The 17,273-nt window shown below is 33.6% G+C and overlaps 1 protein-coding gene across 17 annotated transcripts in view; it reads left to right on the top strand.

Annotated features, from left to right (window-relative positions):
- The window catches only part of LARP1B (La ribonucleoprotein 1B), a 129,163-nt gene that overhangs the window by 85,135 nt on the left and 26,755 nt on the right, over positions 1 to 17,273 (top strand). For 10 of the 17 annotated variants that reach the window (XM_023252822.2, XM_023252821.2, XM_023252816.2 and 7 more), the window contains 3 exons: positions 1,088 to 1,211; positions 16,067 to 16,278; positions 16,730 to 16,836. In XM_023252822.2, coding sequence (XP_023108590.1) covers positions 1,088 to 1,211; positions 16,067 to 16,278; positions 16,730 to 16,836 — 443 coding nt within the window. Of the gene's footprint in view, positions 1 to 1,087; positions 1,217 to 9,894; positions 10,023 to 16,066; positions 16,279 to 16,729; positions 16,837 to 17,273 lie in introns of those variants that run through there. The other 7 variants (XM_023252817.2, XM_023252819.2, XM_023252818.2 and 4 more) reach the window with 6 other exon arrangements.

Below are 17,273 nucleotides of genomic sequence, written 5' to 3'. Positions count from 1 at the left end.
TTATGTTCTTTGCCTGCTAAAACCCTCTTTGGATCTTGTTGAGTGATGTAGATGTGATAAAGGGTTTAATTGGAGGAAACTTACAAAACGTAGTAGAGTGCAAGCAGTCTCTCAAACTCTTTTTTTATTTTACAGCTTAGACCAGGCATGAATGGTCTTCATGTACCATGGCCAAATGACCTTACTGGCCTCCACTGGCCTCCACTCCATCCTCTCTCTATATATAGGGCAGGGCTGAGAACATCTAAGTGACTATGTAACCGTTATTAGAAAGGGGAAGCTTCAGGAGCCCAAGGGTCAGGGATAGCCTGTTCTTCCTTTGACAAAGCTCAAAAAACTTTGAGCCTCTTTGCTGCTAACCTTATAAGTGGGGTTTGGAAATGAACCTCCAGGGCCATCTATCTATCTTTCATCATGTGTTTCCCATTACCAGAAAAGGAAATGAAAACTTCTTGGCCTGGTATAAAAGGTCTTCTAGTAGCCTGTTCCCATTTCCATATTAGGCCTTTTTGTCGCTGATTCTACACAAATTTTCTCAGCAATTGAATTATTTTCTAATAAATGACTGCTTATTCCAAGTTCTTTGCTCACATTACCTGCTTTAGAATGCTTTACCCCTTCTCTAAATTCTCATTCTTTCCCCATCTTTTCTGTGATACTTCTCTGATGATCTCAATTCTTACACCAAATATTATCATTTTTCATATGCTGCTAATATTACTAGTTTTTATGTGTACATGTCTTTCTTTCCATCTAACTTGTAAATTCCTTAAGGGTAGGGAACATAGATTACTTGTAATCTCTTTAATACCCTAGCAGTCTTGTGTATAAATGCTCAACAAATAATGAATGATTAGAGTGTATGCTCTTACAATGTATTTTAATTATAAAATATTCAGAATATTTTTGGGTTCTCTGTGCCTCTTAGATTCTGAATATTGTTATTAAGTATAATGCTAGATTCTTTATTAGAACATCTTTTTTATTCTGTTGTAGTTAAACTCATTTTTTGAGGTTGGTATCAATTATTGTTTGTTGGCTACTCTATTAGCCAGTTTAGTAATTAGATTCCTCCATTCTACTTCAGCAAGAAGTTGAGAACTTTAAGAAGCTAAATCTCATTAGTAAAGAGCAGTTTGAAAACCTAACACCTGAACTTCCTTTTGAGCCAAACCAAGAAGTTCCTGTAGCACCTTCACAGTCCAGGCAAGGTATGTAAATCTGCTTTTGTGTGTAATAGTTTCTGAATAGTATTAAAGCAGTTCTAATTTGTTACAAAAGTTTTCCTTTTTTTTTTTAATCTGTGGAAAAAATGTAGGTATTTTATAAAAGACTAGAATTTTAAAACTCAACTTTTGTTTATCCTTTGGTGAATTTCAAAAGATTTTCGAGACTTGAAAGTACACATCATAAATTTGGTAAGACAGCCTTGTAGTAAATGGACAAAGTTGGAATCCCACCTTACTCTTAGTGAACAGGCAGATAATTGCAAGGGTGATCTAGGAATCATTTATGATACCAGTTCCTGCTCAAACTCAGACACTGAAAAGTGGGCAGAATTGGTTTGTTCTTTTTGTGTCTCATTTGGTTTGAGATTATTGGGAATGTTTCTCTTTTAGAAATAAAACTTTTCACTGACTCTCTAATCCCTTAAAATATACTAACATCATTCTTTTGTCCTAAAGCCTTAGCTTAGTGTGACCATATAAATACATTTGGGAGATACATAAATTGAATCTGGCATTTTTAGGCAAGTTTAAGTGATTTTGTTATAGTCTTTCATGAAGGCAGGTTAAAGACAAACTTTTGAGAAGTTTCAAATATATGCCAAAATAGAACAAATTGTATAATGTAATGAAACCCCCATGTACCCATTTGCTACTTAATTTCAAATCTAATTTCGTTTCATCTCAGCTCCACTCATCCTCTTTACTTGCACTGGATTATTTTGAAGCAAACTTCTAATAATTATTCATATTTTTTTCATTCCTACATATTTATGTATGTGTCCTTAAAAAGAACTCTCTCTTTTAACACATAAATAGCATATTCCATTATCATCTAAAATTGACATTAATTCCTTAATATCAAATATCTATATTTCCTCATTCATCACTTTAAACAGTATCCATGTAAGTTTGAACATTCCAAAGGTTGATATGTCTCTCTTAATCTATAGGTTCATAGTAACTTTTTTTTCCTTGCAGCTTATTGTTGAAGGAACTGGGTTGTTGTGTAGAATTTCTTACATTCTGGATTTTGTTCATTGCATCTCCATGGTTTCATTCAACCTATTTTCTGGTCCTGAATTTTCTATAATTGTTATTTTGATACAGAGGCTTGATCAGATTGAGGTTTAAAATTTTGCAGGAATATATCATAGGTAATTATTGAATACTTCTATCAGGAGGTGCATAATGTTCAGTTGTCTCTCTTTTTGTGGCCTTAATAGCCATTTATAATCATTGCTTTTATGTCACAGGGGGCTGAAAAATGGTGAGGATCCTGTTTTTATCATTGCTTCTTAAATTTGGTAGATAGGATATTTCCATAAAGAGAAATCCCCTTTCTCTTTATATCTCTATATATCTCTATATTTATCCTGAGATAGAGTTCTTACAGGAAAAAGAATAAATGCTCAATTTTTTCCCTTCTCTATTTTTCAAAATAATGAGCTGGTTCCCTAACATCTTTTCATTGGTCACCAATGAGCTTTGTTTTGTTTTGTTTTTCTTTTTTTAATTTTGTTTTTAAATTATTATTACGGCTTCATAAATGCATTTAGATAGGTTTCACTCTATTATAATTATTCTTACTGATACTTTTACCACTTACCAGTTTATTGGCTTTTAGCTCCAAATCCACCTTTCGTTGCTTTCTTCTGTGATAGTGGAGTTGGACCACTAACTTTCTTTGCCAGCTGGCATGATGATAAGTTTTGTCAGTACCTGAGTTGTTACTGAGTTGGTTATTATTTCTAGAGCTTGGAATTTTTTTTTAAGAAAAATACGTTATAAATTCGTGTTGACATTTTCTGTTCAACTTTAGGATTAAAGGTTTTAATTCTAATTTGTTTTAAATTAAATTTGTTTTAATTAAAAGGTTTTGATTTGATTTTGTATTTGTACACTTTTTACTTACGTGAAAAAAAATTGTTCCTAACCACAGTAGCAGAATTATTTATGTATTTGTCTATCCTTTGATAAAACAGTTTTAGAATAATAATATTACTTTACACTTAAAAAATTTATACTGAAAAAAATTTAAGTTCTTACAGTATTCCACTAATACTGTATATATGTGGAATATTTTAAAATAATATTACTTTATACTTTATCCTTAAAAAACTTCATACTTAAAAAAATTTAAGTTCTTACAGTATTTCATTAAGTATGTGGAATGTGAACATGTTTCATGAAACATGAAAAAAGATTAACATAAGTATAAAATTAGTAAAAGAAACATTAAGTGAAAATTCATATAGAGGAAAATGAAATAGTCAGTAAATATGAAAAGATTCTCTCAACAATAGCTAAATTATGGAAAGAGCCTAAATGTCCATCAACGGATGAATGGATCAAGAAATTGTGGTTTATATACACAATGGAATACTATGTGGCAATGAGAAAGAATGAAATATGGCCTTTTGTAGCAACTTGGATGGAACTGGAGAGTTTTATGCTAAGTGAAATAAGTCATACAGAGAAGGACAGATTCCATATGTTTTCACTCCTATGTAGATCCTGAGAAACTTAGCAGAAAACCATGGGGGAGGGGAAGGAAAAAAAAATGGTTAGGGAGGGAGCCAAAACATAAAACTGAGAACAAGCTGAGGGTTTACGGGAGGTGGGAGGGAGGGGTGGGTGGGTGATGGGTATTGAGGAGGGCACCTGTTGGGATGAGCACTGGGTGTTGTATGGAAACCAATTTGACAATAAATTTTATATTAAAAAAATAAATAATAATAAAATAAAGGTGCTCTCCTCTTTCCTTTGTTGAGATTTGCCAATTAAAACCACAATGATATACCATATTATATGCCAACAGTTTCACTTCAAGAGAGATTCTTGCAGATGTTTACTGAAAGAACATTTATAGTAACATTGTCCATAATAGAAAAAATACAAATGAAAATACCCATTTCTGGTAGATTATAAGATGTGATATATTCATAGAGATGAAAAATATACAGCAGTGGAAAATGAAAGAACTAAAGCTACATGTGACAAAATGGTTAATCTTAGAAATAGTATATAAAATAAGCTAGTCACAAAGGAGTTCACTCAATCTAATATCATATAAAATATAAAATTCATGGGTACATGCATAGCACAAAGAATCTATGAATAGCAAGAGGAATTGTTAATACAAAAATTTATTATAGTGGTTTACTCCTGAGAGAAGGGGAGAATCCCATTTGGAAGGTCTGTACATAGGCTTGCCTTACATCTGGAGTATGTGTTGATCTGGTTGGTGGGTGTGTGGGTATCAACTCTTGTTTCTTTAAAACTTTGCCTTCCTAGGTTATAAGTGAGTAAACACTTTAAATCTCAAATATTTACACAAAGGTTTTTTTGAATACAGTGTTCTTGGAAAGCTAGAATTTTTCCATACTTAATTTCTTGTTCTCAGTTTATAAATTATCTCTGTTTTAAAATTTATATATACATTCACTGATCTTTATGTGCCATAACTTCCAATTTTAAAGAATAGGAACAAAAAATAAAATTTAGCCAAAATTAAGAAGATAGAATCAATCCAATATTGCTATGATTTAAAAAAAAAGTTGAATAGATTAACTTTCAGTTTGAAAAATAATTATAGGGCACCCGGGTGGCTCAGTCGGTTGAGCATCCGACTTCAGCTCAGGTCATGATCTCGCGGTTCGTGGGTTCAAGCCCTGCATCGGGCTCTGTGCTGACAGCTCAGAGCCTGGAGTCTGCTCTGGATTCTGTGTCTCCCTCGGTGTCTGCCCCTCCCCCACTCACACTCGGTTTCTCTCTCTGTCTCTCTCTCTGTCTCTCTCTCTGTCTCTCTCTCTGTCTCAAAAATAAATATTGGGGAAAAATTTTTTTAAAGAAAAATAATTATGGATGGATTTAAAGAAAATTCAGCTTTATCCTGAGTATATGGAAAGCTTGAAAGGTTTAAAGGATGGGAAATGCTGTAAAATAATGATATTAATAAAAGACCTGCTATTGCCACTATAAAATAGAATTTAAGGTATAAGAAAGGTGTTTGTTTTCACTGTCTTCAATAATTATCTTCCTGTTTATCCCATATACCTGATCTAAACAGCCTTCTGCTCCTCATACACTAAATCAGCTTTTGATAGTGCCTCCAGATCTCTCCATGTTAAAGAGGAATCAAATCAATCCTCATCTTACCTAACATCAACATTGGATCAATTATGTTCTGTCTTGAAACACATTCTTCTTCCTCGGTACTATTTACTTAGCTTTTTTTCGACTTCATGGAGTTTTTTTGCTAGTTCTTCCCCATTTCCCCAAGCTTTGGGTGATTTAGGGCTCAGTCTTCACATTTCTTTCTTATTCTCAATACTAAATTCTCAGTATTTAGTCCCATGGTTTTAAATAGCATCAATTATACTAATGAGTGTCAAATTTGTATGTATAGATAAGACCTCTATCCTATAGTCCATATAAATATCCAACTGTGTAGTCAAGAGTTTCACTTGGATATTTTATAAACATGTCAAATTTCATATGTCCAAAATCCTACCCAGGTCTGAATTTTCAACCCTTTTCCAAGGACTTTTCCCAGATTTCCACATCTTGGTAAAAATATTAACTCCATTTTGTAGTGGTACAGGTAAAAAAAAAAAAAAAATCTTGGTGTCATCCTTGATTTCTCTTATTAAACCTCTGTATCTTATTCATTGGCAGATTATATCCATTATCCCTTAAAATATACGCAGAACCTAACCACTTTTCACCTTCTCTACTTCTGTCACCTGGTAAAAACTACCATCATATTCCCATTGGTTAATTTTAATAGCTCCTAACCTGCCACCCTTCTTTCATTCTGACCACCTTACAAGGATCCAGAGTTATCTTTTTTATTTCCTTTTTAACAAATTAAGCATAATTTATATTCAGCAAGTTTCACACTTTGTATGTACAGTTTTGGGAATTTTGACAGGTGCACACAGTTAAGTAGATGCCACCTACTTGAAGCACAATTCCATTACACTCCACAGATTCTCCCATGCCTCTTTGTAGTCAACCCCATGCCTAGCTTTTTTGGCAGCCTGTTTTCTAGTTTCTACCCCTAGATTTGAGCTTTTACCAGAATATATATAAATAAAATCATATAGAATATAGCCTTTTGAGTCTGGCGTCTTTCATTTAGCATAATGCAGTTGAAATTCATATTTTTGTGTGCTGTTCCTTTTTATTAGTAAGTAGTATTCTGTTTCATTGGATGTAAGCAGTTAGTTGAAGGACACATAGGTTGTTTTTTAATTTTTGGTGATTATGAATAAAGCTGATATCCATATTTGCTTACAAATTTTTATGTGAATGTAAGTTTCATTTCACCTGGGTAAATACTTAGGAGTAGGATTGCTGGGTCTTATGGTAAGTGTATGTTTAAGAAATGCCTGTTTTCCAAAATGGCTCTGTCATTTTGTACTCCTACCAACAATCCATGATGGTTCCAGTTGCTCCACATCCTCATTTGCACTTGGTATTGTTAATTTGTTGTTGTTGTTGTTGTTTTAATTTGTCATTCCTATAGATATGTAGTAGTATCTCATTGTGACTAACAGTGTTAAGCATCTTTTCATGTACTAATTTGCCATCAGTATATATGTGAAGTATGTACTCAAATTTTTTGATGTTTCTTGAGTTGCTTTTTTATTTTTTAATTTATGTTTTTAATTTTTTATTGGACTGTACATTCAGTTGTTTTCTTATAGAGCTTTGGGAGTTCTCTAGTGTGGATCCAAGTCCCTTTTTACAAGTACATATGTAATTTGCACACATCTCCCAATTTGGGGCTTATCTTTTCATTTTTTTAGGAGTGCCTTTTGAAAAGCAGTTGTTCTTATTTTTAATGATGCGCAGTTTTTCATTTTTTTAATTATATGAATGTGCTTTTGGTGTCTGTGTAAGAAATCTTTGTCTAAATTTGTCTAAAGTCACAAGATTTTTATGTTTGAAGCTTTATATTTTTAGTTTTTATATAATTCAAATGTCTATTCAATTTTGACTTTTGATTTTATTTTTCTTTTTGGCATATGATGTAAGTATGGATATGGATACCAAACAATTTCAGCACCATTTGTTGGAAAATCTATTCTTTCTCTATTGAATTGCCTTTTCATTTTTGTCAAAAGCTAATTAACTATATGTATATAGATCTAATTTGGGAGTCTGTCTTCTGTTCATCTTATCTCTACGCTTATATCTTTGCCACCAGCACAACTTGATAACTGTACTCTTAAAATCAGTATATGTCTTACAACTTTTTAAGAAATTGTTTTGGGTAGTCTAGTTTCTTTGCTTTTTCATATAAATTATGGAGATAGCTTACTGGTTTCTGTAAAAAATTGCTGCTGGTATTTTGATTGGAACCGCATTGAATCTACAGATTAGTCTGAGAAGAGCTAATGTTTTAACAATATTGAATCTTCTAATCCATGAATATGGTATGCTTCTCCAATTAAGTATTTTTTGTTCTTCACTGTTTTGTGGTTTTGGGTGTATTTCGTGCGTATTTTGTTAGCCATATCCTTAAGTATTTTATGGTTTGGTCCTATTGTAAATGGTGCTTTACAATCTTAACATTCCAATTGTTTATTGCTATTATATAGAAATATGATTGATTTTTGTGTATTATCCTTTGTGATGTTATTTTATGTGTCAGTTGGATCAGAGGATGCCCAAATATTTGGTTAAATATTTCTGGGTTTATCAGTGAGGTGCTATTTCTGGATGAGATTAGTATTTGAATTGGCTTAGTAAAGTAAATTGCCTTCTCCAATGTGAGTAAGCATTATCCAATCCATTGAGGGCCTGAATAGAAGAAAAAGAGGGGGAAAGAGGAATTCACCCCCCCACCTTTTTTTTTTAAGTTTAAATTTTACTTCTGGTATGTTAACATACAGTGTTCTATTAGTTTCAATTGTACAATATAGTGATTCAGCAATTCTATGCATTCCTCAGTTCTCATCATGATAAGTGTACTGTTTAATCCCCATCACCTGTTCCACCCATAACACCAAGACACATTTTGGAGGAAAGCATTATGGCTTTCTAAATCATCTATCTAAAATCTAGAACTATAGATAGTTTCCTTACTGGATTGGATCAGTTGATATATGATCTAGACATTTTTCTAAACTCTTTGACTATAATTCTGTTGTTTGCTGATTCCAGTGCTTTAGAAAACATTTTTCAATTAACATTACTGCCCTACCCACCATGTTTTTTGGTTGACATAAATTATTTCTTTTAAACTTCAAGGTACACTGACTAGCATTTTTTTTTTTTTTAATTTACATCCAGGTTAGTTAGCAGCAATAATGATTTCAGGAGTAGATTCCAGTGATTCATCCCCTATAACACCCAGTGTTCATTCCAACAAGTGTCCTCCTTAATGCCCCTTGCCCATTTAGCCCATCCCCCCACTCAAAACCCCTCCAACAACCCTCAGTTCTCTGTATTTAAGAGTCTCTTATGTTTTGTCCCCCTCCCTGTTTTTATATTAGTTTTGCTTCCATTCCCTTATGTTCATCTGTTTTGCATTTTAAATTCCACATATGAGTGAAGTCATATGATATTTGTCTTTCTCTAATTTCACTTAGCATAATACCCTCTAGTTCCATCCACATTGTTTTCAATGGGCTTCTTTGTGCTATAGTCATATTATTATCTTCACTCATTGAAAACCGCATCAAAGTTATATATTTTTTACTTTTAACTATCAAGTATGTTTTATAGAATTTGAAAGAATATGTATATCAAGATTCTTACCGTTCTCTTTGCTCTTCTTCTGTGATGTTCCAGGTTTCCTTCTTAGGTCATTTCCTTCTGTCAGAAGTACTTTCTTGGGCGCCTGGGTGGCTCAGTCAGTTAAATATCTCACATTGTCTCAGGTCATGACCTCACAATTCGTGAGTTCAAATCCCACATCCTGTGAGCACAAGTCCCACTTCGGGTGAGCTCAAGCCCCACTTTGGGTGAACATGAGCCCCACTTCGGGTGAGCCCTGCTTCTCTCTCTCTCTCTCTCCCTCCCCCCTCCTTTCTTTTCTCTCTCTGCCCCTTGTGGGATTCTCTCTCCCTCTCTGCTCCTTACTCACCTGTGCCCTCTCTCCCTAGTCCTCCCTGAAGTCCTCCTCCCTGAAGAGGACTTCAGCCTACTCTTTTGTGTTTTCGGTCTTCTTTGATAAACTTTTAGCAGAAATTGTATGACAGACAGTCACAGTTGGGGTTCCCTGAAGAGCAGATAGCCTGGTCTTTTGTATAGCATAAAATTAACCCATTTGTGTATTATTTCATGAGTTCAGATGACTTTGTATAGTTACACAGTAGCACCACAATTCAGTTTTAGAACAGTTCCATCACACTAGAAAGTTCCCTCATGATCATTTGCAGTCAGTTTTAACACTCAACTTCAGTCTGAGGTAACCAGTGATCTGCTTTTTATCTGTATGTTTTTGTACTTACTAGAAATTTCATATAAATTGAACTATATGACATATAGTCATGTGTCTGGCTTTTTCAACTAATACAATATATTTGAGGTTAACCCATGTTGTTGCTTATATTGGTACTTTGTTTCTTTTTATTGTTAAGTCATATTTTATAGTATGGACTTACTACATTTTGCTTATCCATTCGACAGTTGATGTTTTTATTTTTTCCAGATATTGCTGTGATGAAAAATGCTACTTTGAACATTCTTGTACAAGGATGTCCCATTATTTTGATTAAGAAGTTAAATATCCAGATGATATTCATATAGCATCCTAGGCTTGTAGTTGATAAAAAGCCAACTTTAATATATTCTTATTCTGTAATTAGTTATATTTCTAGTAATAAAATTTTTATATCCACTATAAATATTTTATGTACTTGTAGTTATCTTAACCATATTTTGATAATTTTATCTCAACATATTATAAATTGGTATCTGCTATAAAAATTTTATAAAATGGTTCTTTTGAGATAACAAAATATTCGTCTTTGTCTCACAAAATTGATATATCTGCTCTTATTGGTGGGTAAAATTTACATGTAATTAAATTTGGAATAAAATAAACATAAATCTGAAATGAAACTTAATTTTTAATATGGAAATGTTCAGATAAAATAAAAAATAGAGCTGTTTAATGAATCCCTGTGTAATTATCCTGCCTAATTTCAACAATTGTTAATAGTTTGACATTCCTTTCTCATCTGTATGTTCCCCATCTGTTTCTGGCATTTCATGTTGAATCTCATTTCATTCAAATTAATATCTTCTGTAAATACGCTATTCTACATCACAAACATATATATATATGTATATATATAAATTTTCATGATACCATTATTTCACATAAACTGGCAGTAATTCTTTAATATCATCTGCTACACAGTTTGTGTTTGGTTTTCCCTGATATCTGATATATATCTTTTTCAAACTGGTTGTTTGAATCAGGACCAAAAAAAGTACATAATTGCATTTGAGCGATAGGACAATTAAGTTACTCTTAATCTTTTTTTTTTTTTTAAAGTTTATTTATTATTGACAGAGACAGAGCATGAGCAGGGGAGGGGCAGAGAGAGGGGGAGACACAGAATCCAAAGCAGGCTCCAGGCTCTGAGCTGTCAGCACAGAGCCTGATGCAGGGCTCGAACTCACAGACTGCGAGATCATGACCTGAGCCAAAGTTGGAGGCTTAACCGACTGAGCCACCCAGGCGCCCCAAGTTTCTCTTAATCTATAAGCATTCCTCTTCTCTTGTTTTTCCATACCAAAGACTTGTTGAAGAAACTGGTTAATTTGTCATAAGATTTCTTATAATCCAGATTTACCTGATTATGTCTTGGTATCAGTCAGTACATTCCTTATTGTTTCTATTCCTTATGAACTAGTATTTAGATGTAGAAGATTTAGTATATTCGCATTTTTATTTCTGTGGTGACAAGACTGTTTCTTAGAGGAGCCATTTACTTCCAATTACATCATATTGTCTTTTAGGTTGTCTTTTACTGCTGCTGTGATTGATTATTGGGTTTAGATGTTATTGGCCTTGTCCATTCATCATAAAGTTTCTCTTGAACATTTTTTTCTAAAGACTTTTTTTTAGAACACTTTTAGGGTCACAGTAAAATTAAGAGTAAGATACAGAGATTTCTCATTTACTCCCTGTCCCCAGCTTACATAACCATTGCCAGTCTGGGGAAGGATGCTGCTTCCTCACAGCAGCATACCACATCAGAGTGGTACCTTTGTTACAATTGTACCTACACCAACACATCGTAATTACCCGTTACATTAGGTTTCACTCTTGGTGTTGTACGTTCTGTGGGTTTTAACACACGTATAATGACATGTATCCATCACTATAGTATCCTACAGAGTAAAAATCCTCTGTGTTTTACTTATTCACGCTTCCCCCACCATATCTCCAACCTCTGGTGACCATTGATCTTTCAACTGTCTCCATAGTTTTCCTGTTTCAAATTTTGAATAGTTGGAATCCTATAGTATATAGGCTTTTCACATTGGCTTCTCTCACTTAATAATATGTATTTAAATTTCCTCCATGTCTTTTCTTGACTTGATAGCTCATATGTTTTTAGCACTGCATAATATTCCATTATCTGGATATACCATAGTTTATCCCTTCATCTACTGAAGGACATCTTCATTGGTTTCAAGTTTTGGCAATTATGAGTAAAGCTACAATAAACATCCATGTGCAAGTTTTTGTGTGGACATAAATTTTCAGTTCCTTTGAGTATATACCAAGGAGAGTGATTCTAGATCATATGGGAAGAATATGTTTACTTTTGTATGAAGCTGCCAAACTGTCTTCCAGAGTGTCTGTATCATTTTGTATTCCCACCACCAATGAATGAGAGATCCTGTTGCTCCATATCCTTGCGAGCATTTGGTGTTGCCAGTGTTCTGGACTTTGGCCATTCTCATGGGTTGTCATGGTATTTGATTTCTATTTACATTTCCCTGATGACATGATGTGTAATATCTTTACCTGTGCTTATTTGCCGTATATATCTTCATTAATGTATCCGTTCATATTTTTTAATTGGTTTGTTTGTTTTCTTATTTTTGAGTTTTACGAGTTCTTTATATACTTTGGATAACGGTCCTTTATCAGATGTGTCTTTTGCAAATATTTTCTTCTGATCTGTGACTTGTCTTCTCATTATCTTGACAGTGTCATTTGGAGGGCAGATGTTTTTTTCATTTCAGTGAGGTCTAGCTTATCAGTTCTTCCTTTCAGGGATCATGTCTTTGGTGCTGAATCTCCCTTCAACATTTTACAAAATGGTTTTAAGAGTCATTGATGAATATTCCCTACATCCTCTATTTCATTAGAGTTACAAATAGTCATCTAGTTCTCTCATTCCTGTGTTCCATACCTAGAATTCTATAGAAGAATATTCTTTTATCAACTCTTTGAATACTTTGAAATTCAATTTTTCCAGGAAAGAAAGGATAAATGCTTGTTTCTTTCTTTGCATTTGGTTAGTTTTTAGAATAATGAGTTTGGTGCCCTAGCAACCTGCAAACGTGATTAAATGTTAAGGCACTATTTTGAACTTGTAGAGCTTATTTATTTGAAATGTTTATTCAGTTTCAATCATTGTTTTTAGTGGTCAAAGTACTTCATTTTTGACTGGTGGGGCCACTGAAATTTGCTGCTGTGTCCTTATGACCTATTCTAGTTTTTTTTCTTTTTTAATTTCATTGCTTTCTGACTCAAGATTTCCCAGGCTTATATTATACTTTATGCTACAGACTCTATTCCTTTTATAGGACCAGATCAGTGGGAAATGGAAATGGAATTTGGAGACCATAATCTGGATGCTAGGAAGCTTAATGTTCCTAGATCTTTTTAAAATATTTCTTTTACAGAGGTGCTGGATTTAACATATTTTTCAGTGTATAATCATAGTTTTATCCTTGAGATTGCATTATCTTTTTGGTCTAAGGAAAATCTGTATTAACACAATTCAGTTAAATTTATTGGTCATTTGCTGGGTATATATTTTTTTCCTAGCACTGTTTTAGGCACTGGTATACAAATATTAGATTATGGACCTTGCTTTTAGGAATGCACTGGGACTTGTTCTTAGCATCTGATCAGATAATATATAAGAAAATAAATTTTAATTTAATAAATTGAACAATAAATGGATGAAATGTAAAGGTGGCACCAAAAAAAAAAAAAGAATTATTTTTATTGGCAGAAATTCAAGAAGTGCTTTAGATTCCTAGGGAAAGTAACATCTGTGCTGGGTATTAAAGGAAGGATATGCATTCAATTTGGTGTAAAAAGATAAGGGAAAGGGACTTTCAGACAGAGGAAAAAGCATATGAAAAGGTAAGAAGCAAGAAAATAGAAACAAGTAGGTTCCTATCTGGGGCACTAAAATTGAAGTGGAGAAAGACAATAGATAAGTCAAAATCAGTCAAGTCTCATATGCCATGATAAAGAGACTAGACTTCTCCCAGAGGCAAAAGGGAAACACTGAGGATTTTAAGTGGAGACATGAAATGACCTAATTTGCACCCCCCCCCCCGCCGAATATCATTATTATATCATTATATCATTCTGATAACAGATTGGGAGAAGAAATGGGGAAATTAGGTAATAGAGTGGTTAAGTTCACTTTTGAGTTTACAACCTTGTTTCTAGAATAGTGCTTGGCATATATCAGGTACTTGGTAATATTTGTTGAATGATAAACAAAAATCCATTGTATGAATCAAAAGAAGTTGGTAAGTCTGAAGAAAAACCATACAGAAACAGAGTCTACATTCTACTTGCTTACTATTAGTATCTTACCATAATATTTCCACAAACTAATTAATAAGTAAAACAACCCAATAGAAATATGGTCTGAGGATATGGTGGTAAACTCATGATAGGGGAAATGTGAATGATGACTATATATATGAAAATATGCTCAACCTCACCAGTAATAAACATAGAGGAAGAGGGGAAAAATAGGGAAGCAAACCATAAGAAACTCTTTGCTATAGAGAACAAACTAAGGGTTGATGGAAGGAGGTGGGTGGGGGATGGGCTAAATGCATGATGGAATATTAAGGAGTACAACTTGTAATGAGCACTGGATGTTATATGGAAGTGAATCACTAAATTCTACATCTGTAACCAATATTACCATATATGTTAACTAACTAGATTTTTAATAAAAACTTGAAATTAAACACACACACACACACACATACAAAAAACCCCAAATACAAATACCATTCAAATATCATGAGATGGAAAAATATTTAAACGTCTAAACGAAACCAGTCTTGACGAGTATATTAAATTGCTGAGACTTTTTCATGCTACTGGTGGGAGTATAAATTGGTGAAACCATTATAGAAAGCACTTTGGCAATCAGTACTTAGTAAATCAGAAGATGCATGTGCCAGGATGCCTGGGTGGCTTAGTCAGTTAAGCCTCCTAGTCTTTTTTTTTTTCTTAATATGAAATTTATTGTCAAATTGGTTTCCGTACAACACCCAGTGCTCATCCCAACAGATGCCCTCCTCAATGCCCATCACCCACTTTTCCCTCCCTCCCACCCCCCCATCAAGTCTGAGTTTATTCTCAGTTTTTAAGAGTCTCTTATGATTTGCCTCCTTCCCTCTCTGTAACTTTTTTTTTTTCCCTTCCCCTCCCCCATGGTCTTCTGTTAAGTTTCTCAGGATCCACATAAGAGTGAAAACATATGGTATCTGTCTTTCTCTGTATGACTTATTTCACTTAGCATAACACTCTCCAGTTCCATCCACGTTGCTACAAAAGGCCATATTTCATTCTTTCTCATTACCAAGTAGTATTCCATTGAGTATATAAACCACAATTTATCAATTCATCAGTTGATGGACATTTAGGCTCTTTCCACAATTTGGCTATTGTTGAAAGTGCTGCTATAAACATTGGGGTACAAGTGCCCCTAAGCCTCCTACTCTTGATTTTGGCTCAGGTCATGATCTCACAGTTCATGAGATTGAGCCCCACCTTGGGCTCCATGCTGATGGCATGGAGCCTGCTTGGGATTCTGTCTGTCCCTCTCTCTTTCTCTGTCCTTCCCTCCCTTTCTCTCTCTCTCTTTCTCTCTCTCTTCCTCCCTCCCTCCTTCCATCTCTCTCTCTCTCTCTCAAAATAAAGATGCATGTGCCATTTTAGTCAACATTTCTCTTTCACATATAAACCCTAGAGACATGCTCACACCTATACAGAGAGAAATATTTAACAATGTTCACCGTAGCATCGTTGATTATACCAAAAATCTGGAAACAACGTAAATGTGCATCTTCAGGAGAATGTATAAATTTTGATATATTTGTATAACAGCATAATATTCTGCAGTGAAAATGAATAAACCAAAGCTATATGAGTAGAACTTGAATAATCAAGTGTCAAACAAGATATGACTGCAAAAACTTGCAAAATGATACATACAGTATGATGTCACTTATGTAAAGCTAATTATGCAAATAATGGTATTACATATATGTATATAATTATAGATAAAAGTACCAAATTCGAGAGCCTGGTTGTCTCTGATGAGGAAAAGCAAAATGGGATTGGGGAAGGTTATACAGTGGGCTTCTGCTTACTTTTCTTTTTAAAAAAGTCAAACAGATATAGCAAAATTAAAACTTGGTAAGGCTAGGTGATATACAGACAAGTGTTTATTTTTTATTCTTATAAATTTGAAACGTTTCTGAGGAAAAAATCTTTTGAGAGTAGGAAATTTCAGAATTACCCTTGCTCTCAAGTAAAATATTTTCTTATCATCTAAGTAACTTTTAACAAGATTTTTATTTTGCAGATTTGAGTGATGAATTAGCTCAGAAGCTGTTTGATGTTTCAGAAATATCTTCAACAACAATGGCCCTTTCATTGCCCACAGCAGTTCCAGAATCTCCTAGAGTTTATCCTGCAAGGTCACCTAAAACACCTCGAACACCCAGGTTACAAGATCCAAACAAAACACCAAGATTTTATCCTGTTGTTAAAGAACCAAAAGCTATTGATGTAAAGGTACACAAAACAACCAGGAATATAAAGCCTGCATTTTGTATCCTTTAACATTACAAAATGAGATGTTTTAGTTTCTATCACATTTTTTAAAATATATGATTTAGATTGTAAAAATTCATTTAAAAATGATATTTCACCATAGTGATTGATGTTTTCTCAGGTTAAGGAATAACTTCTTTCCAATTTGGTGGTGTAAAGTTGATCAGAAGGTATAATGAAGAATCATACTAAGTTGTATTTCCTTTAATCCTTGTGTTGAAACCAGGCAAAAGACCTTTTAAGTTTTGTAACTTGTATGTGAGATGTTTGAGTTTTGTGACTTCATGTGATTTCATAATGTGTCATCCACAGTATGAAAATGTTTGAGCTAGTTTATAGTCAGAGGGTTTTAATTTACTTGTGAAGTTCACACTACTCAAATCATTGCAATGTTTGACTTCTTTTTCTTTAGAGTCCAAGAAAGAGAAAAACAAGGCATAGTACAAATCCCCCTCTAGAGTGTCATGTTGGTTGGGTAATGGATTCCAGAGATCATGGACCAAGAACATCTTCTGTCAGGTACTATATTTGTCAAACATTGCTTTGTTTTTTATTTTAAGTTTATGAAAACAGTTACTAATTAGACCTTTGGAATATATAAAAGTTAATATGTTAGCAAATTAGAGAACAATGAAAATAGTTTTTAAAAAGAAGCCAAAGGAGGGGGAATTAAGTGGGATAATTTTCCAGTAAGTACGGTAAGGAAAAATTGAGTAGGACAGTTACTTTTTTTCCATTTAAACTGGTTTCCATAAATGTATACTCCTAGATAAACAGATATTTAGGTTTATGAAAGATTCCAGATTCTCAGTGGCATAGTAGGTTCTTAGTGAATTAATATGCTAACCTATCTACTCAAACTATATTAAGAATATGGAAATAAAACACACTATTATTTTGAAATTTTTCCTTTTTGAAGGAAATAGATTAGCTGATTGTTAGTAGTAAGTGGTTTT

Source organism: Felis catus, chromosome B1, assembly GCF_018350175.1.
Source record: "Felis catus isolate Fca126 chromosome B1, F.catus_Fca126_mat1.0, whole genome shotgun sequence".
NCBI classification, from domain to species: domain Eukaryota; kingdom Metazoa; phylum Chordata; class Mammalia; order Carnivora; family Felidae; genus Felis; species Felis catus.
The sequence above is the reverse complement of the archived record's forward strand: the minus strand, read 5'-3'. Positions and strand labels throughout refer to the sequence as shown.